The following is an 11,821-nucleotide window of genomic DNA, read 5'->3' as shown; positions in this document are numbered from 1 at the left end:
TACTCTTTTTTCAAGAAATAAATGAATATTTTTAAATCAATCAACATATTATAATATCCAATATGCAATATATTAATATTTATAAATTAACCAACAAATGGTCAAAGCAAATAAAGAATTAAACAATGCTACTAAAAACTAGACTAAATATCTATATTCATATAACTAAATATCTAATACTTTTATTTAATCACTTATTTCATAGTAGACAAATTAGTGAACTACAAGAAATTATAATTAAAACATTCGCTAATAATTAATAAAATTTATAAACAAATTATAGAATCAAGCAAAATAATTACAGAGACAATTATAGAAAATAGAAATCCCAATATATATACTTTTTGAAAAATTTTAATTTGGACCCAATTCGATTAAATCTGAATCAATCATATTAGAATAATTAGTGTACTTACAGTTAAAAAAAAATAGACAAACCCCATAACAAGTAGTCCTTTTGTAATTGATTTGAACTTTTCATTCTCCATATATCTAACAGATATAGCAGAGAATCTTCAATTAAATCCCACAACTGTCTCCATAACTTTTGAGAACCCTTTCTCAACCTGCTCGGAGAGAGAGATGAAACCCTCATAATTAACACCATAATAATGGTGATTAAAGAAGTAATCAAAATGAACTTAATAGGAAAAAAGATTAATTAATAGATGCATTGTATATTATAATGAATATGATAGTAGGATAATGATCAAGAAACCAAGAGTGCGTATCTTACATATCTCCAACTCCAACTCAAGAACTACTCTCAAACCCTAGACAGATTATACTAATTAATGCTGCATGCGACTGTTCAAACCTTCATTAATCACGCTAATGACGCCATTACTCATCATGCATTCCAACCAAAAGCGCTAAAACACACACACAACGAATTGCAAATAAAACCTACGTACGTAAAAACTAAACAAGCTGATGATGAATCAATCAATCAATCAAATATCGAAAGGCCCGTTTGGCTCCAGCTGTCTGCATATAGCGATGTACGTGAGGAAGAGCACGCGATCTTTCGCCCCCGTGCGGTGATTCCTGGTGTGCTTGCAGAACCACTTGAGCTGATCCAGTGTGCAGCACCCCAGCATTTCACCCAGGAACAGAAACAGCCAGTTCATTGTTCGTTTCTTCTCGGAGATGACAGGCTTGGCGCTGTTGTCTTCCTTGCAGAGCCTGCATCTGGGGAGGGTGGGGTTCATCCACGATTTTGGGGCTCGCTGGCACATGATGAACTTGTTTTCAGCCACGTACGACGCCACTTTGAAGAACCTCTGCCGCAGATCGAAATTCAATGTGTCTAGACGCTCGCATTTCTTGCACTGGACCAAGCCGCTGATACTGAAGATTTGCTTCGAGATCAAGTAACTCATCGTGTGCACGGTGGCGCGGTCTTCGGTGGACCAGGGGAACGCCGGCGTGATTTTCTCGTCTCGTGGGGCTCTGGAAGGGGTCCGCCGCCTGCGCGGCTGACGTGAGGAGGAAGCCACGACGGGGGAAGGCGATCCGCCGCCTGAGGTATCTCCAGGAACATCATTAGTATTGTTTGGCGGAGAGTTGATAACAACCGTCGGCCGTGGCGGAGGTAGTCTTCGTACTAGTGGCGCCGGCGGAGGAGGAGAGTGGTGGCGTTCGGAGGAGCTGTTACGGGGTAGAGTAGTAGGAGGAGGAGGAGGAGGAGGTGTAGTAGTAGCAGTAGGGAACAAAGAAAGGGTCAAGAAATCATCATCTTCTTCATCAGAAGAAGGGTAGTTTCTTGGGATCGACAAATCGCGGTCGTTGAGCTTTCTCCTTTTGTCCATTCGACGGTGGCTATTGTCCATCTCTTTTTGCACTAGTGTAGAGAGCAGAGTAGGGCAAAGGTGAATAAGTAAGAGAGACAGAGAGAGAGAGAGAGAGAAGAAGAAGCAGACAGGGCGGAAAGGATAGATGTTTGTTAGAGAATTTTGGTGGGAGCGGTCTTCTGCAGATAAAGAAACAGAAATGTGCATATTAATTTAAAATCTTGTTTGGGTTTCAGAGAAGTACTGCCCTATTCAAATTCTATTTTCACTCCAATTCCAAACAAAAATGCCAATTCTTAATTCCATTAAATTATATTTATCCTGTAAAAATTTGAATTTTATACTTAAATATATAATATATTTGTAATGTAATTAATAGTAATATTTTTTTGGTGTAATTCAGGATTTTCTTTTTATCTATTTGTACTATAATTTATTTTAGTCATACGCAGTCTTAAGAAATAATTCATTGTCTTATACCATTTAAAAATGAAAGAGGGAGTCCGGACTGAAGAGGATATCCTCTGATTTTCGTGAGACCGAATAAGAATCCGAAAATAATGGAATGAGAAAAAGTATAAGAAAATAACGGAACAATAATAATTCAAAAATGGTTTTGCATGCATGCCTTCATTATTTATTTTCTGAATTAACAAATTATTAATTTATTTTTATAAATTAATAAATATATCAATTATTACAACTCATTGGTTATAAATATAGCTAATTAATTTGGTTCCCCAAGGAAATATTTTACATTGAATATTTATAAAATGTTTTTTTTTAATTTTTTTTAAAAAAAAAAGATAAATGAGTATTTAGGGAAGGAGAGGATTAATAAAAATGTGGATATTATGAAATTAGTTATAATGTATATACACTGCACGATTTGGGCTTATCAGCATCCTAAACACATGTTAATTAATATCATCCAATTAGGATAATTCTAATTGATTTGACAAAAATATTATATTTACATTGTAATTAGTGTATAATTAAAAAAAATAACAAATCACATTGTCAGTGTATCACACTTGCTTTATAATTTATTTGATTCAATTAAACTTGATTTGGATAAAAAAATTTCTATAAAATACTTACAAACATATAGTCAGAAAAGTACAACACAAATTTTAAAAACAAAATCAATTTATGATTAATATGAGCGAAAATGAAGGGTAATAATACATCAACAGTTAAAACGTTATATGTAAGGACCATTTAAAATAAATAAGTAATTCTATTAGTGTAAATATTTAAGGTTATAATTGGTATTTTAAAATTTAATTTTACGGCGTCATAAACTAAGAGATCGTGTCTTTTTGTTTTTTTTTTTAATATTCGTGTAATGAAAAGAAATATATTACGTAAAATGAATTAATTTTTAAACTTAAATTCAAATATTTGTATGGTTTTTTGTTCTTTTATTTCTCTGTCTTATTAGGAACAATACAAAAAACAAACATTCTGATCAGACTCAGAGAGACGTGAGGTAACCAAATGCGACCTGACGCAGTGGTAGACTGGTAGTGGAGTATTGGTACGGTCTGAGTTTGTATGATCAGGACCGTTCCTGCCTTTTTTTCATTGATTACTTCTCTAATCAAGTTCTATTACAATGCCAGTACTAGTTAAAAAAAAAAAAAAGAATTAATTCGTATAGGAGGGGAAAAAAAGAATATTTGAAATTATTATTATGCTTTTTAATAAAAAATAATTATATTTACATCTCATGAATTAGAGTCTATTTATGCATATTATTTTTATTTTTTGCGTAATTAAATAAATCATCACTGACAATTGAAAGTAATAATAATTTATGTAATAATGTTGATGTGCTGAATGGATGTACATGTACTTGTTTTAAAATCATGGATAGTTTGTGCAAATGATGTTGACGTGTTCAATAGATGGACATATAACTTTTCAAAATGTATGAGTGATCATGTATAAATATACTATCGATTAGGAGTGTAAATGTAATTATCCTTTTTAATAATTTGTGTTGCATGTAATAATTGGATGAATAGATGAATTTAAAAATGTAATTATCTCTTTTAATAATTTGTGTTGCATGTAATAATTGGATTAGTGGAGGGATTTAAGATAATTGGTTTGAATTTTACCCTTAATGAGAAGAAGGTATATATGGGAAATAAATAAATAAAATAAAATAGTTGTAATTACAATTACACCCTGCATCCAGAGGTAAAACTTACACAAATATGACCAAAACAATTTTTATATTAACATCTCTTAGGGGGTATAGTTGTAATTCTATAAAAAGTAGAGGATATTTATATATTTTAGCCTAATTTCAGGAGCTGTTAATATAATATAGGGATAATTGTACTCTCCTCCCTTGAGATTTTGTATAATTACTCGTAGATCCCATATGGTTTGAAGAATTACATCTAATACTCCTAAAGTTTGCTTCCATCTAATAAATAAGTAATAAGTCAATCTATGGTAAATACAAATTTTTGTGTTAATACCAGCAAATTCGATGAACTTTGATTTACAAAGTGACTTATTTGTTAGATGGAAGCAACTTCAGGGATGCTAAATATAATTTTTCAAACCATAGAGGATTTACGATAATTACATTAAATCTCAAAATGGAAGAAAGTGTAATTATCCATAAATAAAAATTGTTAATTTAGCTGATGAGAAAATGTAAAAGAGTTGTTTATTTTGTGATGATTCTAAGAGTTAGTGATACATATATATTGCACATATATTTTAAGGAAATTATTAAAAACAGTCAATTTCTCAAATTTAATATTATGAGAGTTTGGATGATTAATTGAGTTGTGATTGTTGGCATAATTAAAGAATAATTGGAGATATGGGCAGCCATATTTTCTTGAACTATGCGAATTATAAGTGCAACATTATCTAATTCTGTTCAACTACTGGATTATTGTTTAACCTTATCATTAATGAATGTTAATATTCATCCCAAAGTGTCCCCTCTATATAAATAATCAAATAATTTATTGGGATAATTGCACTTATCTCTCCTGAGTTTTGATATAAACACATAAATCCCTTGTAATTTGTGAAATTACGTACATTTAGCATCATTGATATTTGTTTTCGTCAAACAAATAAGTCGCTTTGTTAGTCAAAATTAATCAAATTTGATAATATTAACAAAAAAATCAGAAAAAAAAAGTCTATGTTAACCGTTGATTGGCTTATTACTTACTTATTGCAGGTCAAATAATTTTTTAAATGACCAAATTACCCTCAAATGTCTTCACGCACTAACGCATGTAAGGAGATATATATTCATTGTTATAAAGATAGTTTAGTTTGAAAAAATTGTTTGACCTACAATAAGTTAATAATTTATCAATCGAGTGTAGATATCAATTTTTGTGTTAATATCAGCAATTAAGTGAATTTTGACTAATAGAGGACTTATTTGTTAGACGAAAGCAAACCTCGAGTGCCAGATATAATTTTTCAAACCATAAAGGGCCTATGTGTAATTACACCAAATCTCAGGGGATGGGAGTATAATTATCCCTAATTTATTTATTATCTTCTTAGCTTAAACAAATTCTAATTTGGGATAATTACATTACACCATCAATTAGGGTTTTGAGAAATTATATTTAACACACCTTATGTTTGTTTTTATTTAACAAATAGATTTATTCATCAATTAAAATTTATGAACTTTGTTGTTATCAACAAAATAAATAATTGAATAAAAATTTTATATTTACCCTAATTGACTCATTACTGACTATTGAAGGTCAAACAAACCTTTTCTAGTCAAGCTATCATTATACATCTTTACACACTAATGCATGTGATCAGGAGGTACATCTTCATCCTTATAGAGGTAGTTTAATTGATCAGAAAATAATTCATTTGATCTACAATAAGTTTGTGCGTCAAAATGTAAATATGAATTTTCATTTAACTTTTTTGCTGATTTCAACAAATTTTATAAAATTTCCTAATAAATGAATCCATTTATTGAATGGAAACTAACATCATATGTACTATTTATAATTTTCTAAACTATACGGGTTTATGTGTAATAATATCAAATTTTATGATAGGGTGTATCTCTAAATCTTATTTCAATTTGAATATTTTGACTTGTTATAAGTTTTAATTAAGATATCTCTTAATTTTAGGATTGATTGATTCAAATTTGTTAAAAGGATTTGGAGGTGAAGGATTTAAAATCAATGTTCAACAAATTAGAATAAAAGAATTTGAAATTAAAACTATTCATACGATTTTAAAGAACTTATGAGTAGGTGAAATTCCATCAATCCAAATGCATATTCATTTGATGATTCAATTTGTGTTGCAAATCATCTTTTTCCACCATGGAATTGGAATTCCTCTCATAGTTAAGATTGATATTTTATGAACAAATTTCAAGATTATAAATTCAAATTTCATTAAATATGTTAAATAATTATTTTATTTCATTTGAATATTATAATTCGTTTTATAAAATTTTTGATATAATTATATATTGATGAACCCAATATATTGCTCAATTTATTAAAATATAATTTAATAATGTAATTGTCGTTTCTCAATATATATATATATATATATATAGGAAAAAAAAATTGAGACAACAATAAATGGAAACTTGATACACTCACCTTATTGAGCCGGGCTTGGCCCTGATTAAGTTTCTAGACAAAAGAAATTTGGGCTTTGGGTTCGAGTGGAGTTTGATTGGAGTAGGCCCAACAAGCCTATCGAAAGCCTTGTTGCAAAGAGCAGGACTGAGGCAGCGACGGAGAAGATCGCTCTTTGCAAAACCCGCTGCGGAACTTCGGTTGATTTTTCAGCTACTCACAGCAAGTTCTAGAAGGTACCTGATTGTTTTCTTAATTGCTGTAGTTTCAAGTTCAATCAGAGTTCAAGTTCTTCAAATTTCTTGTATTTTTTTTCAAAGTTATTTGGATATTTATATATAGATGAACCAATGTGCAGATTTCAAGCTCCTCATCCTCGCAGTGGAAGTACTGTAATTATGTAAGTTGGAGTTCACAGTTCAGATGGTCGCGGTTGGAATTGTTCAATGGCATTTTTGGTTTTTCTGTTTGCTTTATGGTATTTACATTTAGGAGTTTATAATATTGTTGAATCAGCGGAACACGAGGGAATGAAAATGATTTACCCCTTTATCGTTTAGGATTAAATGCTGTATAGACATGGCTGATTCTCTCAGTTTGTTCGGAGAATATCTGTGCAGATAAAGGGCTAATAGAAGATTTTACCAGTAAAATTTAAACTTGGAGTATGATTTGAGTATGCCCCGTGTACGATCCTTTTTATTTAACTGATTCCAATGTGTGTTTCTGAATGTGATTCCCTTTTGCCATTACTTTATCATTCTTCGTATGTCCGTTGATGAATCTTTTCTTAACTGACCAAATGCATGTTTACGTGGGTAGTTTGATCTGATGTTTATCTTTGTATCAGCATCCTTGTAGAGGACCAGTAGTCGTTTATCTCATTTCCACTTTAAAGACCTTGCATTAACTGCATTTTGGGATTCTTTGGAATAATGTGTATCAGGACTTATTACAGGAGCAGCTGGTGCTTTTGGACCAAAAGAGATTTCTGGTGGCCAGAGAACTCCAGTCTCTGATGCTGTGATCGAGCAGAAGAATTGTGGAATCTGTGAAGCAAAGAATTGGAACCCAAGTCTCTTGGATGATGAGGCCACTGGTTCTGTTGTAAGTATACTCGGACAGGCTACATATCTTCCATGTATATTAGAGTGGCATTAACTGCAATGTGGTTAACTTTTAAAAAATTGGAGTGATTTTAGCATATCTATATGATGTTAGATTTTTTAGGATATCAAGTGACATGATTGAAATATTGGTCATGTTCTCTATAATCCGGATTATTTAGATGTGCTTCAACTATTTGGCAGTTACTTTGTAAAACTTTCATCAACCCTGCAAAATTTGTTGCTTTCTCCACATAAGCTTAATGAACTCTTATCAATGGTATAATTAGCCAATTCGTAATCACGCAAATTGGTTTGCTTTATACACCTACTATGAACAGAGATACTAACAAAGTGCATGATTACAGAGTACAGACAGCAAGAGAAAACAATTGAACATTAGAAGTTCCCAGCATAGTATCTACTGTTATTACAAATCCACCCACCCATGTTCAAGATTACAACATTAATGCATCACTAGCAATTCATTGGTACATAGTCACACACATCATGTTTCAACTATTCTTGTAAAGCTAACAACCACCTAGGAACTTCACTATCTGAACTGCGTTCAGGATAGGATCCAAACAAGGTTATCTGTTGGGAAGAAATGGCAAACAGGAGAAGCACCAGGTACCGTCTTCAGAACGTGAAATGAAACATGATTAGGATCCCAATGTGAGGTGTCCATGTGGCAAATGGCGGCAGCTTCCACTCTGCCACCATCCTCTCCAGCCAGCAAAACCTTGTAAAGCTTATTGTCACTAACTTGGCCATGACAGTAAAAAACCGCATAAGGATAAGGCAGTGTGTGGCAAGCCACTATCTTCTTAGCAAAAATTTCAGTTGGAGGTTCAGATATTGTGTAGTTCTGCAGAAGGGATATTGTATCAGAAAGGTAATTCGTGGTCAGAACTCTGACTTTGGAATTCAAACCAAAGATCTGACGAACAGAATCGAGCATGGATTCCAGAGACGTGGCGCAGAACTTGGTTTCGCCTTTGATCGGTGGGAATTCGCAGTGTTCAAGTGTGGTTTTCATGGCTTTGGCCTGTTTGGAGCCCTCAGGGAAGGAGAAAAGTTCAAGTATGTAAGGGAGTTGGGATGAAGAGAAAGGAATGACATCTGATTCCTGTCTTGACAGTAGATGGGGAGTGGCTGAAGGGTCTTTTGTGGGGAAGTAAATCGGCATCTTGTTCCCAACTTTGAGGTCATTGTGATGGAAGAACACATTGAGTTCAGGGTCCATGTGGGATAACGATGAATGATCATGCAATGTGTTGCCAGAATTTCCATCATCACTGGGTCGTAGTCGAAGATGGTTGTTCCAGTCACCATCATGTTTCATGCCAGGTACAAATTCCTCAAAATTCTTTTGATGCCCTTCAGTTGTTAGGAGACACTGCAAATGGTATCAAGTGTAAGAATTCATCTGAAATTTGTAGAAAAAAATTGATAGCCTGAATTCCATCAGCAGTAAAGTTTATGATATATTACCTTAAGCCCCAAAACTGAATACAGAAGGAAGATTAGAGGACTAATTCCAGAACCCATATCTTGTCTTCTTCAACCTCTTGAAAAGTTGAAAAACTCTGCCCACTGCTACTCTTTTGCTTCTGAAATAAGCCTTTTTCTATGTTAATTTCTCATGAACTTTTATTAAATAATTGATCAAATGGAAAGAGGGCACATGGCTACTTGCTTCAGGTAAACATTCTAGGCCGAAGACATGGAATCTGATTACAACTACATTGATTTTTCCGGAAACAGCTGATTGAATACAAAAAGATATAGTTAAGTGGACATTTTCTGTTGCTACATGATAATAACTAATAGTTGGTGTCCCTGTTGCTGAGTTGGAGAACTCAAGTAGTTATTCATAAACAGAAGAGAGTCTACTTTTTCCTCCTTATTTAAAACTCAAGATTCAGCCTCTTTCCTGCTACATGCCAGAGAGAGAGAGAGTCTCTGGAAAATGACAATTTTTTGCTTATGTCATTTAAACTAATCCAGTTTTCTGGAAAGTCAAACACATTATTTAATTATTTTAATGTGTAGTAGTCAAAAGATGAAGATCATGTAACAGTGCACATGGGCACATAGTCAGAAGATAAGCTTTGAGGACAGATTTTATTCCATGAAATCCAAGAAACTACAGCGACATCAGCTGACTCTATGTTCCTCCAAGATATTGTTTCTTTCCCTAATGTGCAATTCTTAGAGCTTCTCAGACTCTAAATTTTGAGACTCTATCCGTTTTTAGGACCTAGTTGGGATTTTCTATCACTTTTTGGTATGTAAGTGGTGAATGTCCCTTTTAAAAATTAAATTAATATATATTTTAAAAGTAGACTCGCATACCACACATGTGCAGGTGTGATACAAATATGGTACACCAAAGTGGGATATATCACTTTTCTCATGGGATAGACAAGCCTCAAGAAATCGACATGGTACATCATAATACGGGATTTATATCATATATGATGTTGATATTTGGAAGATCCACACTATACATGGTGTGAGGTTTGCGGTGGATTTCTTTGCATCGATGATAACATTAAATGGCTTCTAGAATCAGTTGGACTTGAAAGATCAACACCATATGTGATGCGAGCTCCAGATATCCTACACGATAAACGAATATTGTATAATAATTATTGTAGATTTTTATGAACAGATGAAGTTTTCGTATAAAAAGATTGTGACTAGTAAATGAACAATCATAGCTTTACTCTGAAAACACCCCACCAAATACCTTTATCCCAATGCAAATACAACACGAATATTTGCAGCATCCCTTTTTGACTGGAGATGTTACGTTCCCACCATAAAAAAACTCTATCCATCTCTGCTTTTGCGTAGATCTTCTTTCATTTTCCACAACATGATGGTGGCTGGTGGGGCTAAGTACTAACAAACAAAGCACCAGAGGCTGGCACGTACCACTCCACCAACACTCATTGGCTCAGATATATATATGCCTTTGACGAAATCTTGCACAGATTCTGTCTTTTTCTATTCATTTTGACAATGTGTGTGTGTGTGTGCTGCTGCCACTATCCATTCGTGTTTCAAAAAGGTTAGGAACGTCCAATTATTTTAAAGAAAAACCTGCTGGATGTCACATTGGCAGGTCAACTTTAGGGCTACAACATGGAACCTTTTCATAATATGTGTATGAAATTACATCTCTCTCCCCATATTTTCACATGTTCAATCAAAGTGATTTCAACTTTTAATAGTACTTGACTAGTACACTTGCACTCATTTAATCATGGTTTATCACCACCACAACTTTGAAAACTTTAGCATCAAGCTCAAGTCAAAAAACTACAACATTTGCATGGATCCACCTCCAACCTTTATATGCCACACTATTAAATAATATTTTTTATCTTATAATTTAGAATTTTTTTTACTTTTAGTTTAATTAATTATGAGATTCTAATTTTTGATCTCATAATACATTTTCATTATATATTTAAAGAAAAAGACCACGTGGTTGTTAAGTATATTGGATCAAACGTACTATTTTCTGAAAGTTATAGGATTAAAAATGTAAATTTTGTAACCAATGGGATCCAAAATATAAAAGTGCTAATACCTGTGCTAAGCACATGATATTTTTCGTTAAAATATCTATCAAAAAATGCTATGAGATTAAAAGTACTACTTCTTAGAAGTTAGTGAGAATTCCATAACCAATTAGGCCAAAATTAGAAAGACCTGAAATTACGGGATGAAAAATGTTATTCTCCCACCCACCCACACAACACTATGATTTGGAATAAATTTGTATACTAGGTATTTTTTAAAAAAAAATTATAAATCAATATAAATTTTTATGTGAACATTATATTTCTTTCAAATATACAAGTAACGAGCCCAAGCTATTATTGCGAAAATCGATGAATACAACCAACTCATTAAGAATTTCATCTTTTGATCAAAAACAAATCAGAGGTAGAATGCCACAAAGAGAAAGTATACCTAATAAAACAGAGGTTTTGATTAACGGTACATATTTTGCTAAACCACCCATAAGAATCATATTTTGACTTTTGGTACGTCGAATGAAGACGATAGCTCCACACAGGATAAACAAGGCTCTTTTCCATTGTAAAATTCTAGAATAACAAAGGCTACAAGGAAGCAGGGATAAAGGCATATAGTCTACTATAAGGCATAGATTAAGACGGAGAGGGCAGCAAGGTACACACCTTTTAATGGGTTAGGGTCAAGTGTGAATAATAATAATAAAAAGAACCCATTCCCTTCTTTTTTCCCCACTTAATTA

The 11,821-nt window shown here is 32.8% G+C and overlaps 2 protein-coding genes and 1 long non-coding RNA gene across 4 annotated transcripts; 1 reads left to right on the top strand and 2 right to left on the bottom strand.

The window, feature by feature from the left end:
• Nucleotides 1–819: 819 nt before the first annotated feature.
• Nucleotides 820–1,832, bottom strand: LOC105172978 (uncharacterized). Its single transcript, XM_088885891.1, has 2 exons — nucleotides 1,793–1,832; nucleotides 820–1,735 (listed from the first exon to the last, which is right to left on the bottom strand). Exons 1-2 carry the CDS (start codon nucleotides 1,830–1,832, stop codon nucleotides 954–956), a joined length of 822 nt encoding a protein of 273 aa, XP_088742017.1. The 3' UTR covers nucleotides 820–953.
• A 4,680-nt stretch (nucleotides 1,833–6,512) lies between these two features.
• Nucleotides 6,513–9,018, top strand: LOC105172877 (uncharacterized). Of its 2 annotated transcripts, none has more exons than XR_848684.3 (4): nucleotides 6,513–6,651; nucleotides 6,774–6,815; nucleotides 7,374–7,522; nucleotides 8,097–9,018. It is a non-coding gene; the product is annotated as an uncharacterized LOC105172877 (long non-coding RNA). The 2 variants fall into 2 exon arrangements; XR_016067717.1 differs by having other exon boundaries at nucleotides 7,362–7,522.
• LOC105172875 (BURP domain-containing protein BNM2A) lies at nucleotides 7,896–9,159 on the bottom strand. Its single transcript, XM_011094474.3, has 2 exons — nucleotides 9,019–9,159; nucleotides 7,896–8,923 (listed from the first exon to the last, which is right to left on the bottom strand). The coding sequence occupies exons 1-2, from the start codon at nucleotides 9,073–9,075 to the stop codon at nucleotides 8,093–8,095; spliced, it is 888 nt and encodes a 295-aa protein (XP_011092776.1). The 5' UTR covers nucleotides 9,076–9,159; the 3' UTR covers nucleotides 7,896–8,092.
• Nucleotides 9,160–11,821: the final 2,662 nt, after the last annotated feature.

The sequence above is a fragment of the Sesamum indicum genome, linkage group LG10, assembly GCF_026168435.1.
Source record: "Sesamum indicum cultivar Baizhima isolate 11 linkage group LG10, ASM2616843v1, whole genome shotgun sequence".
Classification (NCBI taxonomy): domain Eukaryota; kingdom Viridiplantae; phylum Streptophyta; class Magnoliopsida; order Lamiales; family Pedaliaceae; genus Sesamum; species Sesamum indicum.
The sequence above is the reverse complement of the archived record's forward strand: the minus strand, read 5'-3'. Positions and strand labels throughout refer to the sequence as shown.